Source organism: Macrobrachium rosenbergii, chromosome 56 (assembly GCF_040412425.1).
Source record: "Macrobrachium rosenbergii isolate ZJJX-2024 chromosome 56, ASM4041242v1, whole genome shotgun sequence".
Lineage (NCBI taxonomy): Eukaryota > Metazoa > Arthropoda > Malacostraca > Decapoda > Palaemonidae > Macrobrachium > Macrobrachium rosenbergii.
This window is the reverse complement of record NC_089796.1, coordinates 43,942,831-43,962,898: the sequence shown is the minus strand read 5'-3', so window position 1 is coordinate 43,962,898 and position 20,068 is coordinate 43,942,831. Positions and strand designations below refer to the sequence as shown.

At 39.5% G+C, this 20,068-nt stretch overlaps 1 protein-coding gene across 5 annotated transcripts in view; it reads left to right on the top strand.

Moving 5' to 3' along the window:
* TppII (Tripeptidyl-peptidase II) overlaps window positions 1-20,068 on the top strand; it is a 362,245-nt gene that overhangs the window by 235,383 nt on the left and 106,794 nt on the right. For all 5 annotated transcript variants that reach the window (XM_067100130.1, XM_067100128.1, XM_067100131.1 and 2 more), the window contains exon 20: window positions 11,333-11,457. In XM_067100130.1, the coding sequence (XP_066956231.1) occupies window positions 11,333-11,457 (125 nt within the window). The remainder of the gene's footprint in view (window positions 1-11,332; window positions 11,458-20,068) is intronic.

Genomic DNA, 20,068 nt, shown 5'->3' with positions numbered 1-20,068 from the left:
TGAAGAAAAACGCAAGAGAACGCATCGGAAAACGGACATCTGGAACCAGGGATCAGAGAAAGACCAAGGTCAAGAGAGGGTGGAGGTCACACAGGAAGAGCTAGGCGATTATAGGATTAAAAGTACCCAGCACACAGATATAAATACAGCCGGACTATGCTCTTGCTCATTGTATGGATATTTGATAATGTGGACTGTTTGTCCAAGAAAGCTTGTAACTTTCAGAATAAAAACTCCATTAGATACCATCCAGTTCGAATGAGGTCCTTTTAGTAATTCTACTAATGCAGAGAATAATTGTGTATGTGATAAAGTTAAATATATATATATATATATATATATATATATATATATATATATATATATATATATATATATATATATATATATATGTATATATATATATATATATATATATATATATATATATATATATATATATATATATATATATATATATATATATATATATTTTTATAAATATTTACGCTGTTCGCCTCTAACATTTAGGGATAGAAATATCAGCCTGACTGAGACAGGGAAATTGCTTTGTCCCACGATAGGTAGCATTTAACCCCATAGGCTGGAAAGTCTGTAAACAAAATATGTTAGGGCATTAGGGATTTAAGCCTCAGAGAGGGTTTCCCTCAATGACCCCTAGTTATGGTGGCCCTTAAGCTTTATTCTATGCATTCGACGATGCCTTTGTCAAGGTCGGATTGCCCAAGTATAAGTCCTCCTCTGGAAGAACATGAGGTCGGGTCAGTGAGAGAGATCCCAGCGGTCACGGAACCAGGGTGACGCTGCGCTGTCTCGAACGATATTCTTTATTCTTATTACTTTCTCCTCTATCTATCTTAATTAGTGAATTGGGAAGACTGCCAGAATACGACTCCTGAGGTCTCTCGTTTTGCAGCGACTTCGACATTCACGGTAAGTCCGATTCTTGTTGAAGCTTCGTCGATTGACTAGTACTTTTCTGTATTTCACATTTTTTCTTTGTTTTCTTCCTTCAGCCACCACTTAGGTATATGTGTTTACAAAGTCTAGATTAAGCCTAATTATTTTATTGTTAGCTTCAACCCCATTATTCCAGTAAAATACCTAGGATTTAGGGTAAGCAAAATCAGGTTAAATCTCGATGCTTTTGTATGCCTCGCGTCCGAATGTTTGGGAGAACCGTTGCGTTTAAAATCAAATTCATCTCAAATATTCTTTGTTAAGGTTAATAACCCTTAACTGGCGACCTTTGGCTAATTAACGTCTGTCTTTGAGGTTAACTTTTGGCTTCAAGTGACAGGTTACGTGTAATCTTGGTTTGCAGGGCCGTAAAAATTACGTAAATTGAATAATACATGATCAACCAAGACCCTCACACGTAACATTGGCGACCTTGCGTAGAATCTAAAGTACATTTTAGAGAAAGAATCTGGAGAAAAGGAAATTAAAATTACATTAATTCAACAAAAATAAAAGTCAGATAGCGAACCCCATTTCATTCTTCCAAACAAGGAACCAGGCATAATAATAAGCAGTAAAGAGAATAGTTATAATAACAAGTGTAGCGAGAATTAGCATAGGTAGGAAGGGTGTAGAAACAGAGTGAGTCATAATTTATAACGAGACATAATTTATGAATGGCATTTTTACTGTGTTCGATCATTGAGTCAAGTCGCCCATAACGAATCTTAAGGCCGAAAAAGCGGAGCCTGTTTCATGTACACAAAGTAATTTAGAAATCGCGTCGGCAATTCCGATCGTTATTGTTTGCATATAGCGGGAATCATTCAAAAACCGTGTCAGTGAAGTAGTTTAACGAACGGAAGTAGTAATTTACATCATAAAATACATTTTCAACAAGTAAATTTGGTCCGTTCCAAATCACGCAAATCTTTCCATTGTTTTGCGAGGATGTTTCGGGTGAGAAGAACGATAACAAAAGACACAAAGTTGTTTGGTAATTTATTTTTCCATCCGTAACGGAAAAACGCTATGCATGATTGGTATATTTAAAGTAAAATCTGGATACCTGCATTTGTTTTTGTTGTTTGAATTTGTTTAAAAGAAAATACCCGCCATCTTGATTTGTTTTGAAATTGTTGTTTTGAAACTGTTTGAACTGAGAGAACGCCATTTTGGGGGTTTCCTTCACACCAGAGGTTGTTTGAAATTTAGGCCTAACGGGATTTTTCCGCCATCTTAAGACCTTGTTATTGTCATTCTCTGTTGTGACCACTCTGCTCCCAGCCCTTTGGAACTTTTTTTTCCGTAGTAGAAGTTAGACAGACTAGCTAATATCTTAAAAAAAAAAAAAAAAGATAATTTAGGCAGGAAAGATAGGCCTTAGTTAGGAGTAATAACAAGTTCCTATACGAATACCTACTATAAAAATCATATAAAGAAAATTTAAAATTTTTACGATAAACTTTTTGTGACGTCGGCTCCCAGGAAAATTAAGATAATAAAGTAATCCCTAAGGAAGCCAAGACGACGCATCTATATCATTTTATTAAGATCCATGCCATTGTGCATGTATAAAATCTTTGTTTACATGTTCTCAAGCAGCAAGAAATTCGCTGATTGAAAATCTCTCTCTCTCTCTCTCTCTCTCTCTCTCTCTCTCTCTCTCCTCTCTCTCTCAGTCATTCAAGTAAGCATTCCTAACCTAAGTGTACGTGACCCTCTTCAAAGAAAGAACGGCCGACACTAGGCTAATTAATTCGAATACAATAAACCAAATAAAAGAAACACCTCTGTCCCACAATAGATGAGGACAAGTTAAGAGTAATTACGATACAGTGATAAACTGTCGGTCACGAGTGAGGCCTGCTATCCAGACCGAAGCAAACAGTAGTTTTCACCCTCTGAAAAAGAAGGGGCCAGCACTGGGGCGGTACTGGGACCAGCCACTCACGAGGATCTTTAAAAAAAAAAAAAAAAAAAAACCCAAATTCACTTTATTCCACAGTGCCAATAATTTGCAGCACTCATCACTGGAATAGCTTACTTCTCTCTCTCTCTCTCTCTCTCTTTTACCTTCCCTTTCTCTCTCATTCGATTGTTGCACTCTGCAGGGGGTGTAGAGTGCCTTTCCTCCCATATAGCCTAGTTGGACTCCAGTAGAGGGTCCCTAGGAACACATTGGCACCATAAGTGCCACCAAGCAAGAATCCAGTAAAATAAATAAAACAAAACAAAAGGGAACACAGAAGAGAAAGTTCTTCTGGAACCTAACCTGCACCAGTGCCTAGGGATACTGAGTGCCACCAGTGTGACCTGTACACGGCACACCCAAACTACAGTGCCACCTTTTGAAAGGGTGCCACGTCATTGAAGAGACACTTCCTCGCTGCCCAAGCACGCCCAGTCGACCCGGTTAGACGCCCTTCCCCACCAGAACCATGGCAGCAGAGCATTATAAAACTTTCCTGGGGCTGGGGACGGCGGCAGGTCTCACCGGCTCGGAACTTACTACCTGGTTTAAGGAGCAAGTGGACGACTTGGCCAAGCGGGGAGAAGGAAGAAAGACTCGAGCAGAGGAAGTATGAAGCCGAGCAAAGGCAATATGAAGAGGAAAGAGAAGAAAGAAGGAGACAGCATGAGTTAGCCTGCAAAGGAAACTGAGTTAGCCCTAAAGGAGAAGGAGCTCGAGCTTGAGAGAGCAAAAATGGAGAATGCCAGAAGCTATGGCTAGCCATCAAGCCTCCAGTCCTACACCTGCTGCATCAAACGCCCAATTTCGAGCATCAATTCCCTAGTCCCCAAGTGGACTGAGGACGAGCCAGAAGCATGGCTGGAGGAGATCGAGGCTCTTTCGATAACTACAGCACCACGGAGACAGAGAGAGCCTTAATACTAGCCAAGCATATGGAGGAAAAGCCAAGGCAGCGCTTCGCTCACTGGAGAAGAGCCAGAGAGGCAACATGGCGGAAGTTCAGAGTCATTACAAGGCCTACGAGATAACCCCAGAAAAATGGAGACAACGGTTCCGAGGTCTTGCCAAGGAAGTCGGCTGGTCTTGGACGAATGGGCATGTCACAAAACCCAGTCCGCACGCGCTGGTTCGACTCCTTGGCCTGCACGACGTTTGAGGATCTTTTCAATCGGACCATGCTAGAAGACCTTTTCCAATGTGTGCCAGGGCCCCTTGCAGTATATCTTAACGATAAACAGCCCTCCACACTTATGGAAGCTTGTCGCATGGCTGATTCGTGGGAAACCTTCAATCAGTCGCATAGCACCTCTCAGAAGCGAATCATCCCTCTCGGCCTACCTCTCGAACTCCACTCGCCCAAGAATGGACTGCCTAGCAAGACCATATGCAACTATTGCAAGAAGGGGGCCACGCTGAAGCTGAGTGCCGATACAAACTCGGCACTAATAAGCAGCCTAACCCTACCAGCCAGAACTCCGCCCATGATTCATCCGCTCAGCCCTCTCCTCCAACAGTTACTGCAGGCCACCGAGCCCATCCAAAAGGCCCGTGCAAATCCTGTGGGGCTGCTAGCCACTACAATGCTGGATCTCGGCCTGTCCACATCATGTCCCCACCACCAAATTTGTCAACCTAATCAGCACTTCATTTTCTGCTGCTGGTCCGCACGGATCCTTTACCCCGAGAGACTGGAAACCCAGTTCATCTCGGTGGCCCTCTTCAGAGCACTAGCCTGCCAGTGACCCTTCCGGTCACAGTAGACACTGCGGCAGACATTAGCCTGATCACTAGGGCCCAAGTGCCAGCCGGTGCCATGGTTGACGAAGAAACCCGGTGGGAAATGAAGTGGATAGAGGGCCACACCATCACCGTTCCTACTGTCCAACTCAGGTTATGACACCTTGGGGCACGATACCCCACCGCCTCGGCGTGGTAGGTGGAATTCGGCCCGAGTGGTCTTCTTGTTGGGTCGGGATCTTCTCTCGCGGAAGCCCGTCACCAACGCCACTCCGCAGCCACGTTACCTCCTCCACAGAGGCCCCAGTTAAAACTCTCAACCATGACAAACCTCCACCTTCCGCCCACCAAAGTGGTCCGCGGAAGGCACCACCCAACCTATTTCAGGCCTAGCCCTCTCCAATCGCGAAGGGGCTGGCCCACCAAGAGGTCCCCCTCCGCGAAGAGAGATTCAGGAGGAGCAGTACCGCTGCAGGACGTGCAAGCGGGCAGACCACTCCACAAATTGGGAGGGCTGCCCAAACAAGCAACGCCCAGCGGACGCCCCGAACAAAACTCACTAGAGAGAGGCTACGATCTCCCGCTGGGGCAGGAATCTCTGCCGCAGCCAACCACAAGTCGTCCGCGAGGTAGTGCACCTCCGGACCCCTTGTCAGGCATGCCTGACTCAACTGCTGCCAGTGCCACTTGCGAGCACTGAGCAGTGCCAGACTCCGTCCGCCACGGACGTTGAGCTACCAATGGAAAAGGCCCTATGCGGGTCTAAATCATGAGGCGAATCCTCCTCCGGGAGATTTAGGATTCCCCATGCAGTTGATCATCGCGACTGGAGAGCCTCCAGCACCCGAAACGTCTTCTTTGCAAGCAAATTTGAATCCAGGGGATGAACCCCTGGAGGATCGAATGGTACCCCTCCCTTGGAAGACCAGGAACTGGCATCCTCGGACGCAGAAGTCGAGATCGCTCGCTCCGGTTGTCGCAGCAGCCGGAGTAGGGAGTCCTCCTGCAGCTTTTGCAGTTGCCTGACTTCGCGCCCGCTAGCCCTTCTGGCCTGTCCCCGGAGTTGGTGCTCTCATCACCTGCTAGGCCAGCTACTGATAGGCCTTGGAGGAAACCGAAGAAGAAGAAGAAGGGGCGGAAGAGAGCCCAGTAGTTGCCGAGCTATACGCTCATCCTGGCACTAGTGCCCTCTTGGCACAGTGCCCTAACATCTAAGAGTGATCCTGGCCCCTTGCCCAGAGAAGGTAGCCAGTGTGATCTCTTCCTTTTATTTGTACCTAGCCTAGGCCACCTTAAAGTACGGTACATCAATTTAGTAACCTTGTTCTTTCCACTTACCACCGAGCCGCAGTAATCATGTAAGTAGCCTAACTTATTTCAGTAATCTTAACTATTGTGAAACGAGCCACGATGCTCGTGACACGCATGGCCTAAGACCTCAGTGAGGCACCCATTTATCATATGAGGCAACCCTCATGAATTAACTAGTAAATTTTAATTGTATTAAACATAAACCATGTTGTAATTTAGTTAGAATATTAACTCTTATGTTGGTGCTACGGTCGGGTTAGGATAGGTTAGGCTAGGGAATATCATAGAATGTACCACTAGGCTAGGTCTAAAACACATCATGATTGTAGGAGGTAGCCTATAATAACCGTGAGCACCTTCTAGTACTATTAGAATTAGGTTAAGTAGTGATTATAGCTCATATCCTATCTAGGGTTAGGTAGTTCTGTAGCTAGGTAGGCTAACCAGGACTAATCTGCTCAGGGAAGGAGAGTAACCTACTAGAGGCGAACAGCTTGCTTAGTATAGACCTTCACGCCGAAAAGGGAGTGAAGGCCCTCTTAAAGGGGAGCTTTTTATAAATATTTACGCTGTTCGCCTCGAACATTTAGGATAAAATATCAGCCTGACTGAGACAGGGAAATTGCTTTGTCCCACGATAGGTAGCATTTAACAAACCCCATAGGCTGGAAAGTCTGTAAACAAAATATGTTAGGGCATTAGGGACCTAAGCCTCAGAGAGGGTTTACGCTCAATGACCCCTAGTTATGGTGGCCCTTAAAGCTTTATTCTATGCATTCGGCGATGCCTTTGTCAAGGTCGGATTGCCCGGGCTGGTATAAGTCCTCCTCTGGAAGAACGAAGCGAGGTCGGGTCAGTGAGAGAGATCCCAGCGGTCACGGAACCAGGGTGACGCTGCGTGCGTGCCGAACGATATTCTTTATTCTTTATTACTTTCTCTCCTACGTCTATCTTAATTAGTGAATTGGGAAGACTGCCAGAATACGACTCCTGAGGTCTCGTTTGCATGGCGACTTCGACATTCACGGTAAGTCCGATTCTTGTTGAAGCTTCGTCGATTGACTAGTACTTTTCTGTATTTCACATTTTTCTTTGTTTTCCCTTCAGCCACCACTTAGGGTATATGTGTTTACAAAGTCTAGATTAAGCCTAATTATTTTATTGTTAGCTTCAACCCCATTATTCCAGTAAAATACCTAGGATTTAGGGTAAGCAAAATCAGGTTAAATCTCGATGCTTTTGTATGCCTCGCGTCCGAATGTTTGGGGAGAACCGTTGCGTTTAAAATCAAATTCAACTCAAATATTCTTTGTTAAGGTTAATAACCCTTAACTGGCGACCTTTGGCTAATTAACGTCTGTCTTTGAGGTTAACTTTTGGCTTCAAGTGACAGGTTACGTGTAATCTTGGTTTGCAGGGCCGTAAAAATTACGTAAATTGAATAATACATGATCAACCAAGACTCCTCACACGTAACAATATATATATATATATATATATATATATATATATATATAATTTCTACACACAGTATATATACACACATATATATATATATATATATATATATATATATATATATATATATATATATATATATATATATATATATATATATATATATATATATATATATATATAATGTATATATATGTATGTATATATATATATATATATATATATATATATATATATATATATATATATATATATATATATATATATATATATATATATATATATATATATATATATATATATATATATATATATATATATATATATATATATATATATATATATATATATATAATAATAACACACACACACACACAGTATATATACACACACACACAGGCAGTCTCCGAGTTACGATGGTCTTGACTTAAAGTCGATCCAATCTTACAACACTTTTAAAAAATATTTATAAAAAGTATCGTTTCTGACTTCAGGCGAAAATCAGAAGTTAAGGTGGTCTCAAAGTTAAGGCGACATTAGTCTGGGTACTAGTTTCAGAGCTCCCTCGTGCAAGCCAACCACAGGATTAAAGGCAAGGCTTTCATCCTTTTTTTTTTATTTTTACAAATTTTTTAAAGTGAAGATCCGACTTAAGTCAGATTTTACTTAAGTTGCTTTATTGTAACGTTAGTTTTATATTTCTCATCAGTCTGCGAGTGAAGGACCATGTGTCAAAAGGCATAGCAACCACTCCGTTGTTTCACTTTTCCTTTGTGGCATTTGCCTTTATTTATACATTCATGTTCCATATCTTTGTGATTCAGTTATACACACACACATATATACATACACCTTTGATCATATTTTTTTTAGCAGTATGAAAAATGTAGAGTATTGTCCATGTATGATTGATCTTTTTGTTTTGCTTTTGTACAGGCGAATAGCAGGAGGTGATATATAATCCCCATTTTACTGTGACTGGCGGTCACTTCACTAAATCATCCATGCACAAGAAAATGGCAGCATTGCTCAAAGAAAATGCCATATATGCCAAATTACTACCCTTTTCATGAGAAGTGTGATTGGCATTATAGCAATAGTGCTAATCACCTTCGAGTCTCAACCTTTTGTAGCGAGACTATAATACTTGACTTGTTTTCCTGTTGTCTTCCTTTTTTAATTTAATGAGGGATACTGGAACTGTAAAATACTCTTGATTATATTCCAGCTCTGACTGGTGAGCTTTGTGCATCAAGTATGGTCAGAAGAGGTGTCTGTAGTATAGTGGCATTAGTTGTTGTGATGTTGTTGCCTCTAGTACTTCAGGAAGCAAACCAGTCAGTGATGTCTCATTAACATAACTTGCACCTGACTGTGTAATACTCTGCCTCATAAAAGAATAAAAATATATCCTAAAGCTTACAGAATCATAGGTATACTTAACAACATTAGTAATAGACCTAAAAAATCTCTTTAAAAGACTCAGTGGTTATAATAATCTATTAAAAGACTGAGTGGTAATAACAATAGATCATAAATATATGAATTTCAATTAATTCATATACTGTATATGTATTAGTGTATTTATCTAAAAGTATGGGGTGTGTAAATTCGTAAAATTTACAGGCATTCCTAATGTGTTGACAAATACAGCATGCACAAGACTAGATTAGTTTGCTGTATGTATGAATTACATGGCACTAAGTGCTTACATGGTCACTTTAAGAATCCTTAATATTTTGTTGGACAAGGCAAGAACTTAATTTTATACATTTGTTTTACTCAGTTTATAGGTGCGTAGATTAAGGAAAAAGTCTCAGTTGTGTTTGCATAATTTTTGGTAGATTTTTTAATGTATGTAAGTATTAGGGGTTTATATGTGAGTTGAATGGGGATGGATTTCTGATCACTGACAACACTGATTTATGACAAATGCATTACATTTCTAACACTAGGCAAACATACAAATAATAAGTATACCTTTATTAAATGACATATAAGCTACCAAGGCCCAGGAAAATGAAAAGTAAGCATATACTATAGTTAAGAGTGAACTATGTAGTCATAAGGCCAATATAGCGTAAGCCTAAACTTTTAAACATTGTATTATAGCTTATGAAATATCAAGTTGAATTGTTATGACAAAAATGGGCTTTTAGATTTCTAGCTCATATTTTATTGTCTTACATGCATTTTTTTTCTGTTTAGCAGAAAAGTAAATAAGAAAGAAGTTTTCTAATCAGTTAGTATCATCCTTTGATCCTTTGTTATTGTCTGCAAACCTAGTTTGGCTTGTGCATCTACAAAGAGTGTTGCAGCAACTGTTGAATTGCAGATATACAGTCGGCCCCTGTTTATCGGTGGTCCAGCATTCACGGCTTCGCCTATTCACAGATTTTTCTGTGGAACATATCCAAATTATTCATGGTAAATTTGCCTATTTGTGGATTTTTTCATAGAGCAATAATTCACTAATTACTGTATTTTCATGTTATTTTCATGACTAAATGCATTTTTGATGATAAAAAATGGTTTAATAATTTTCAAATGTTAATATTAATGTAAACACAGCAAAATAGCAATAAAACATTAAAGTAAAATCCCTCAATCTTGATCTATTATCATCGTAATATGTACTGTATAAAGGAAAACCTTCCCAACATTTGTGATTTTTTTAGTGTAAAAATAAGTTTTCTTTCTCTCTCTCTCTAATGAATTATGAATTACTGTATCATTACCATAAAAATATGAAGCAAACTCCGGGAAGTTCACTTGGCCATCGAATGACTGCACGCATACATATGTACATGTTACAATCTTTTTTATCTGCTTTGACTTAGGCTTCATGACGACATGCTATTGGCTGGAAGGGTTGAAAGTAGCCAGTCACAGTGCTTGTAGCTCAGATGTTTCATGTACTACTGTCTAGGGTGTGAGGTGTCTCTCTCTCTCTCTCTCTCTCTCTCTCTCTCTCTCTCTCTCTCTCTCTCTCTGATAATGAAGTATGAATTACTGTACGTATCATAATCATAAAAATACGAAACTAAAACTAATACTGTATGAGAGAAAATGGCTATGCCTGAATATAAGGGAACTTGATTATTTTCACACATAGCTGTAAGCCATATATTTTTAAGGATAATATTGTAAGATGACTTTGAAATATTAAAGTGTTTTAGGATGTCAGTTTAAGGTATATTTGGTGTTTGAATGATTAAAATAGCCAGTTATAAGCATTTTAGAGGGGGTCTTTGGTGTTTGAACTTTAAAACAGGAGCTATAAGTATTTGCGGATTTTAGCTATTCATGGAGGGTTGTGGTCCTGATCTCCCGCAAATACCAGTGGTTGACTCTAATTAAGGGATTACTTTACCGAGAGATTCAAGGAAATTAAGCTATGTTACATTGTGTTTCATGTGTTAGTAATTATGCTTTCTCATCTTTAAATAAAAGAATTTTGTTTTTTCAGTAGCAATATTGGTGCCATAGTAATTATGCTCTCTTATCTTTAAATAAAAGAATTTTGTTTTTTCAGTAGCAATATTGGTTAGTATGGCACCTCTATAGTTTTATTATCAGTGCATTCTGGGAACTGTATGTTTTGAATGGATGGTCAGTTCTGGAAATAACTAACTTGATAAAAATTTTAAAATCAATATTTATCATGGAATAAATTTTTGAGTCGTGTGAATTGATGAGAATAATCTTTTAAATGGATGAAATTATTCCTTGGAACTAACTCACCCATTTAGGTAAATGCATTTTCAGTTACTGTGGAGTCATATGTGCTATATTAAGTAATGGTCACTATGAAATCATATGTGCTATATTAAGTAATGGTTATTGAACTAGAAAATCCTGTGATATTAATTATTTCTCATCTGGTTACAGGTTAAATTAGATGTATACACATCATTTAATGCAGCAGTAGCATCTGGTAAAAAGGCCCATTCCCTGACATTGAGCACTGGTGCCGTCCAGCCAATCTACCTCACAGCTCCTAGCCTTTCTGACAAGTAAGCATACAGTCTTAATGTTTGTATTGAAGATGCACCCTTATGCCAATACAAGGTGGAGTAGTTTTAACTAAGTTTAATTTTAGTGAATGTTATTTTTATTACACTTAGTGCCACCCAGGAGAGGGCAGGGGTAGTAAATATTTCTTCCATTTTATCCAGTGGAGCCTGAAGCAGCACTGCTCATCTGCCTTAGATCCTCTGACATTTCCTACAACTCTTTAGACTGGAACTGAAGTGGTTGGATGACAGAGAGTTGGCTGAACTTTCCCCTGCCCTCCCCTCTGGAGATTCTTTTGTTCTTGAACCCACTGGAGGGGTGGGGTGCACTCTTGAGTGGTTCATTCATCTCAGGTGTGTGGTGGATTAAGGGGAATTTTCACCTACAATTTATTTTCATGAAATGGGCTTGGTATTTCTGGTTGTGCAGGCATTTCAGGGTCAGTTGAAGAGTCACTTGGTGTTGCTGATGAGCAGAAACATGACTTTGGTGGCACAAGTCAACAAGCAAGGGAAGAGGGTTGTCCTTCCTTTGCAGGTTGGCGTAAAAGGTATACTAGCAAGTAGTTTCTCATAGTGTTGAGCTGTTGGCCATATACTTCTCAGCATGTCAGTTTGTATTGGCAGACCAATCAAGTCACTAGGGGCAAGTCGTAGGAACGAAGTGGTTTTATAGCCACATGTAACTGAAAGACTGTTTGAGGCTTGGGGAACCACAGTGATCATTCTGTTCACCATATGGCTGAACAGGAAGCTCCCAGTGTTCTGCTCTCCAGTACCAGACCCCTGGGACAACACTGGCTTTCTGTCATTCATCCTGATCCACTGGGTGATCATCCTGTGCTGGTCACTCCCAGTCTCAGAATGCCACTGTACGCTCCTTGTTGGCCACTGACCAATAGTTACCATGCTCTGCTGGGTTGTTTTGTTGAGGTGTAGCAAGAACTACCACTGTGATCCACATGGCTTTGGCAGCCACATCTGCTCAAGTACCTGGATGCCTTTAAGTCACATGCACTTCATGGATTGAGAATATTTAGTATCTCCTGTGAGAGCAAGGCTTTTCTCTCAGGGTTGCACAAGGAGTGTCAGTTCCTGTCAAGAAGTCCACAGTAGACGTCTAACAGGCAAAGTGGACCATCTTCTCTGGTTGTTGGCAGAGGGGTATCTTTCTAATCAGAGCCAGTCTTCAGGTGTTTCAGCTTAAGGGCTTTAACTTCACTGCATTGTTTGAGGTATATATGCTCTTAAAGAGCTTTAAACAGCGTCATCCACCTCTTGAACACATGCCTGTGGAGTGGGATCTGATTACGTTCTTTGTAGCCTCACCTGGGCAGCATATAAGCCTTTGTGGAAGTCTTTGAACTAGGACATATCTTGTTGCTAGCCTTAGCATTGGCAGGTAGAGTAGGCAAGCTGCATAGTTTCTCTTACGTAATGTGATATCAGATGGATCGTGATCCATCTCATTATTGTTTGCTTCTGAGTGCATGGAGAAAACTCAGAATTTGTCAGGCCCTAATAAGAAATTTAAGACTTTTTCCATCCTCTCCCTTTGAGACTTTGTAGGTGATGATTGTGACTAGGTGCTGTTGTGTCTATTTTGTGTTGTGCTACCTGAACAAGACTCGTCATCTTAACCCTTATGTTGATGACTGTTCGTTAATACTGGCATGTGCAACAAGAATATATCTGAGCACACTATCTCGTTCTGGCTTGAAGAGGCTAACAAACTCATATGTGAGTCATCATACAAGGGTAATGACTCTTTTGCCTCATCCCTAGCGTTCAGGAGAAATTTTTTATGTCATTGGTATTAAAGATTGACGTTTAACAATACAGAAACCCCTTTACCTCTCCCTGTGTAAGGGTGTCATCTACAAGCCCTTGAAAACTCTTCTTTGAGCTGTAATTGAAATTTTACAAAGTAAAGTGAAAAAAAAATTATTAGAAAAAACATGCATAACTTGGTAAAATTAGCATATTTTTATGAGTGTCTTGGAAGAGGGGCCCCAAACAGGGTTGAAAATACTCACTTTCAAGTTCCTGTGGAAGGTACAAAAAATTTTTTAGAATTTTTTTTATACCTTGTGCATTTGCATATCTTCTGTTTCCATTGATCTGTTTTTTATACTGGCTAACATTAAGGGCCTGTTAGAAAGAAATGACTGTTTCTACCTTATGATTGAAGGGATTTGCTTCAAATTTGTATCACTTATTCTACAAGTAAATGAAAATTCTCTTGGGGGGGGGAAATGTAGAAATTCAGTCTTAAGTTCATTTATTTTGCAGTTGAAAAAATGATGACATCACTTTTCAAAAATATGCAAAAAAAAAAAAAAAAGAAGTTGCACTAAAAATTGATCTTCCCAACAACAAAATAAAGATATATAATTATACCACACTGTAAAATTCATTGAGTTTGCTTCAGTCTTCTTGGAGAAATAAACATTTACTTTTGAAAAAGTAGGTTTTGAGAAAACAGCAAAGCAAAAATACTTTCAAGAGAATCCTTAGATAATCAGGATATTTTGAGCAACTTTTCATATCTTTATAACCCGTTTTCTCTATGATGCTGCCACTAGAGAGAATGGGGTATTTTAGTAGGTAACAATTATTTTTGTACAAGTTATTTTGACACTTTTTTTTACATGTATTTTTACAATTTGTTGTTCACAGTGCCGTACAAGTGATGAACAAAATTGTCCATGAACCCATCTAAACATTTTTTTTTTTTAGCAATAACTCTTCAAGATATGTTTATTTACATATCAAACAGTGTATAATTCACTTGATTCTAGGCCTGTACAGAATTAGTCATGCAGACTTTTTTTACAAGTTTTTTTACAATATGTGGTCATAGTGCCTTACAAGCAATGAACAAAATTGACAATAAACCAATCTAAATTTTTTTTTAGCATTAGAGTTTTATGGTCTCACTTTGGTTGTTATTGGTATCTGTTATACTTTCTTGGTACCAGTTATTCATGGAAACCGGGGTTTGCCATTTGACCATAAGATTTGCGAAAATATTACTTATAAGCAACTGCTTGAAGATTTCAATCTCCTCCATGATTTCTCCCCATGTGGAGCATTGTGTGAGGGCACAGCAGGCAAAGGCATTCATCACAAACCTTTTATATCTGTCTGGGTATTTGTTGGATCCATTAAGGCAGAGACCCGGGTTCGTAGGCTGCTTTTTTTGGGGGCTCTGCTGTACCTGGACATCCAAGAAGGGGAGTTCACTATTAATACCGTGTTTGCACATGAAACGGAGAATGGAACATTCTTCAGAAGTCCTTCTTAATATTTTTAGGTCCTCTTTGTTTTCCACTCTAACAAAGGTGTCGGCTGTATATGGTTGATATTGAGAGGGCAGGAGATTTTAGTGAAAAATTGAGAGGGCAGGAGATTTTAGTAAAAGTCCTTTCTTTTATGACCTCATGTAGAAATTGGCAGATAGGACCCCTAAAGAGGATCCCATTGCCACACTGTCAATCTGCCAGTAAAGTGACCCTCTGTGGGTGGTAAAGGGTGACTTCTTAATGCATATTTCAGTGAGGGCTTTTAGGGCTCACATCTGTGTACTCTGCGCAGGATATGTTCAATTGTTTCTTCGACTTGGACGTTCATGAAGAGGCTGTAGATGTCTAGAGAGGTGATAATGCCTGTAGAAGGGGAGTCTTGGAGTAGCTGTAAAAAGTCTGTAGAAGATTGCGACAGCATATGTCTGGCATATGTGGAGCAAGGAGATCATTAAGTTTCTTGACAAGGCTGGAGTCAGTATTTGGCTTAAAATTGGTCATAGAGGTTTACCAGGCATGTGGGTTTTTACTGTTCTATAAGAAATAAATATATCCTGGATTAAAGTCACCCTGGGCAAGGGGAAGTCTAGGAGCATTTCCTGAGGCATAGATCCTTTCAGATGTTCTGCTGATATCTTGTCAGATGTCTTCATTGGGGTTCTTACTGATTTTTGGGTATTTGATTCATCTGCCAGTATTTAGTCCAGTTTCTGGTAGCACTTAGAGATGTGGATGAGTACTAGCTTTGTCTACTCTTCTTATGGTAATTTCCTGGTTTTCTCAAGTTTTTGGTGTTTTTTTTTCATATACTTTGGGAGGATAGAGCTTCTGTATGGAGGAGATAAAACTAAGACAAGAGAACACCATACAAATTAAATGCCACAGAAACAGCTAAGATTAATAGAGAACACCATACAAATTAAATGCCAGAGAAACAGCTTTTATTTTCAAAGCTACTGCCCTCAGAGAGGGTTTCCTCCCTTATTACACCCATATATAGGTACATGATCTGGCTGTGATGAGAGAAGACATCACCATGTCCTTCTGGAGGACACTGGTATTCTGCCAAGAAAGAGAAAAGAGAAGTAAAAAAATAATTAGTCTACAAACACAGACAGCTTCCCAAGGAACCTCCTGCTCTGATATCGATGCTGTCCTTAAATGCATGAGGGAGAACGATTATTGCAAGAGGGAAAGGGTTATCCATAAGAAACTTGTGAGGTTTAATGCTGGAAGTTTGAAGCTCCCCCAGCAAAAAAAAAAAGGGGATACCTCAACCTTACTGAATACAAACTGAAACTCAAAGAAGAACTCAACCTTACTGAATACAAACTGAAGCCCAAAGAAGAACACCACCTTAACCTTAGACTTAACACCTATGTGATTAAAAAGCCAAACCCTCGTTGACTCTATCCATTCCCTTGAGGACCAAGATGGGGACAAGTTGAGCGATTCCCCCTAGCCCCTACCTCTAGCAGAAGCCCTTGCTGACTACAGTGGCCCCATACAAAAGCTCTCTCGTATCCAAGGAAATGAAAGGAACCCCCAAAAACTTGAGAGCAAGCCAGGGAATTACCATAAGAAGAGCAGACAAAGCTGCTGCCCTAGTACACATCCATCCCCCTGAGTGCTTCATGAAACTGGACCAAACACTGGTGGACAAATCAAAATTCGGAATAGTCAATAAGAACCCCTTCGAAGACACCTGACATGACATGAACAGTACTGCTGAGAGGATCTATACCTCAAGAAATGCCCCAAGACTCCCCTTTGCTCAGGGCAATTTTAATCTAGGGTATATTCATTATTTACAGCACAGTAAAAACCAGCAAGCCTGATAACCCTTTATGACCAATTATAAACCAAATACTGACCCCAACCTACAACATCGCCAAGAAAATTGCCAAGAAACATTATGATCTCCCCGCATTGTACATTCCTGACAGATACTATCAAATTATATACTGACTTTTTATAGAAACTCCAAGGCTTTCCTTTTACAGGCATCATCACCCCTCTAGATGTCAAGAGCCTCTTCTTGAAAGTTCCAGTTGATGAGACAGTTGAAAATGTCTTGAATAGAGTATACAGATGTGAGGACACACTGACTGTGAACATCCCCGAAGAAGCCCTAAAAGCCCTCATTGAAAAATGCACTGAGAAGGCACCCTTTACCACCTACAGAGGGCAGTTTTACTGCCATATTGACAGTATGGTAATGGGATCCCCTGTAGGGGTTCTATTTGCCAATTTCTACACAAGTGTCTCGCAAAAAAGGGTTTTTAATAAGATCTCCTGCCCTCCTCAGTACCACCATTATATAGATTATCCTTTTGTAAGAGTGGACAACGAAGAGGACCTAAAAATATTAAGGGCTTTCGAAGAATGTTCCATCCTCCATTTCATGTGTGAATGCAGCGTTGATGGTGCACTCTCCTTGGATGTCCGGGTACAGCAGACTCCAACGGATTGTACTGCCTCAGTATATAAAAAGCCTACAAACCCGGGTTTCTTCCTTAATGGAACCAGCAAATGCCCAGATAGGTATAAAAGGTCCGTGATGAATGCCTTTGTCCATTGTGCCCTCACACATTCTCCACATGGAGAGAAACCATGGAGGAAATTGAAATCTCCATGCAATTGCTCATAAATATTAATTTCTCAAAGCCGATGGCTGAATGACTAATAACTGGTAACATGAAAGTATAATGGACACCAATAGGTCCATAAAACTCCATTACTGTATAGATATTTTATAACAAAAATATTTAGAGGATGAGAAGGTAATCAGAAAAATAAGAAATGAAAATGTCTCCCCTACTGTAGAAGGGAATAAACTTGATTTTATAATTTATCATAAGAATATGAAAACTTGCCAGGTACTTCTCTAGAATAACATGACGCCCCAGAAACGTTTCCAGCACCAGTGCTACATTCACTAAGAACTTGCTGTATAGTCCCTTAAATGAATTGCATGAAATCTCCATGATAAGGACAAGAATTTTACAGAGCAATATCAGAATTTAGCAAGACCCTAAACATAAAATGCAATCCAAGTTTTTTAATCATGCCAAACTTTTTCTGTTTGCTTCATATGGCTCCAAAATTTATTCAGCGAAATCTATACTACCCATTCTCTTACTGTAGCATTTGATATGTAGTGTTTTGTTTTGAATGACTGTCCTATTTTGAAAACTTGGTCTAGGTTTCTTCAACCATTCCAGCATCATACTTTGTTGACAAAGCTGTAACCTGTCTCTTATCCATCCGTTTCATAACTAAAGTATTATTCTTTCCTGTAAAACAACATTGTCTTTTATACAATTTTGCATCAGCAAAATTTTTTGGGGAGCCTATGTTACTCCTGGTGAAATTTTGCATCAGCAACAGTTTTTGAGGGGCCCCTGTTACTCCTGACAACACATGTCAGCATTCTTGATATTGTTTCTAAGTAATCAGACAATCAAAGGTTTTTTATACCAATTGTCTGTAACCACACGTTTCCCTTATCAAATAAATCCTTTTTCAGATAGATAATTTTTCTGATCAAGAGAGATGCTTTGTACTTTCATGACTGTGAAGAAATGTATCTTTTCAGTATTAGATTTGAAAGTTCCATGAATACCCATTCCATTAGCTACCAGAACGGTACAAAATGAAGACTTTCACACCAGTTTTGCAAGTTTAGTTATGATGAATTGTCTAAATCCAAGACATCCTTTCCACAATATGGGAGCCTTATCAACACCTACATGTTTATAAGGCCTCATCAGTGCTTGGCATCTCTCACAAATTAAGTCAACAAAAGGCTCAATTCTTGTAGAAGGCTGATTGTCCCTTACATCATCACAAGGAAAAAATCTCAAAACCTTCAAAATACTAAAATATCTATCCTTACTGATAATCTCTTAAAATATTCCTCTTCCAGAATATATAGGGCCCTTTGACCAATACATTTTCATATGAGGGAGCTTTGTGACATCCATTGCCATTGTCAAGCAAAAGAAAATGTACTGGTCATTTACTGTTACCTCCCACCAGTTCAGACCATAACTTTTCATCTCTCTCATTTGTCCACATAGACAAGGTCGCAATAATTTTTTTTTTATAAAGTATATATATGCTTCTGCTGGCAACAGAAATGGAGTTTCCTCCAAGGCAGGTTTCAGCCCAGAAAAAATATCTTCAAAGCAGGACTTGTCATTAGGTTGTCAATCATCAGCACAATTGGTAACCATTGTTCAGTACTTGCCACCACGTTGCCTTTGATTTCAGTGACTAATTTCACTACATTCACTATCAGATGGTAACTCACTTTCTTAATCATCTGCTAGGCAAATAATCATTACTTGAATACTCAGCGCCACTCATTATGGATGTTATATTAACAAAAATAACCTGTGATGTGATTATTGAACCCTTATGACATCATATATAGGTCACAGTGTCCAATGGGTTAATAACCAAGTTTGTCAGTAGGTACAGAACTCATGGAGGAGGAAAATGGAGTCACTTCTCAGGTAGAGGACCATCTGTTTAGCCTTTGCCACTCAGTCCAAAGCATGAGTTTCTTCTGACAAGGGAGCTAATGTCACTCTTGCCAGTTAAGGATGACTGGAATCTCCTTGCAGATTCTGTTATTCAAATCAACTCCCACTGTTGAGAAAGCAACTGGTCATGGAGAAAAAATGTGGGCTTCCTTTACAATGAGTACAGTTGCCACCAGAGTTCAACACCTGAGAAGGACAGTGCTGAATCCTGTTAAATCTCCTCAGATGATATTACGAAACTGACAGGTGTATTGAGGATGAAATGGAATCAGTATCAGTTGGCAGTACAGAGTTTGGGTAGTGACGAGTTTTTGGGAAGTGGTAAAAGAGTCAAAGAGATGGCGACCTGCAGCCCAGGATGGTTTAATATGGACTGGAGACCAGATAGGTCTCTGAACGCTGCCTTTCTCTTCATAATGACAAAGTTTGTTAGTAGATAAAGCTCATGAGCAAGAGTGGAATGGAGTCGTTTTCCAGAGAGAGAGGACACGGCCTTTGCTGCTCAGTCCAAAGCATGAATCTCTTCTGCTTCTAGGGAAATAAGGCATTACAAGATTCACGGGGCTGTGATGAAAAACAGATTTTTCTAAGACAGTCAGGAAATTAGAAGGAAGGATAAAAAATGATGACAGACATATATACACAGTTATGATTTGAAAATATATCTTGTTATTGTAGTTTAATTTGAAAAAACTATGTATTGGAATACTATTGAAGATTATTAGCAGCAAATTAAATAAATGAGTTTTCCAACAG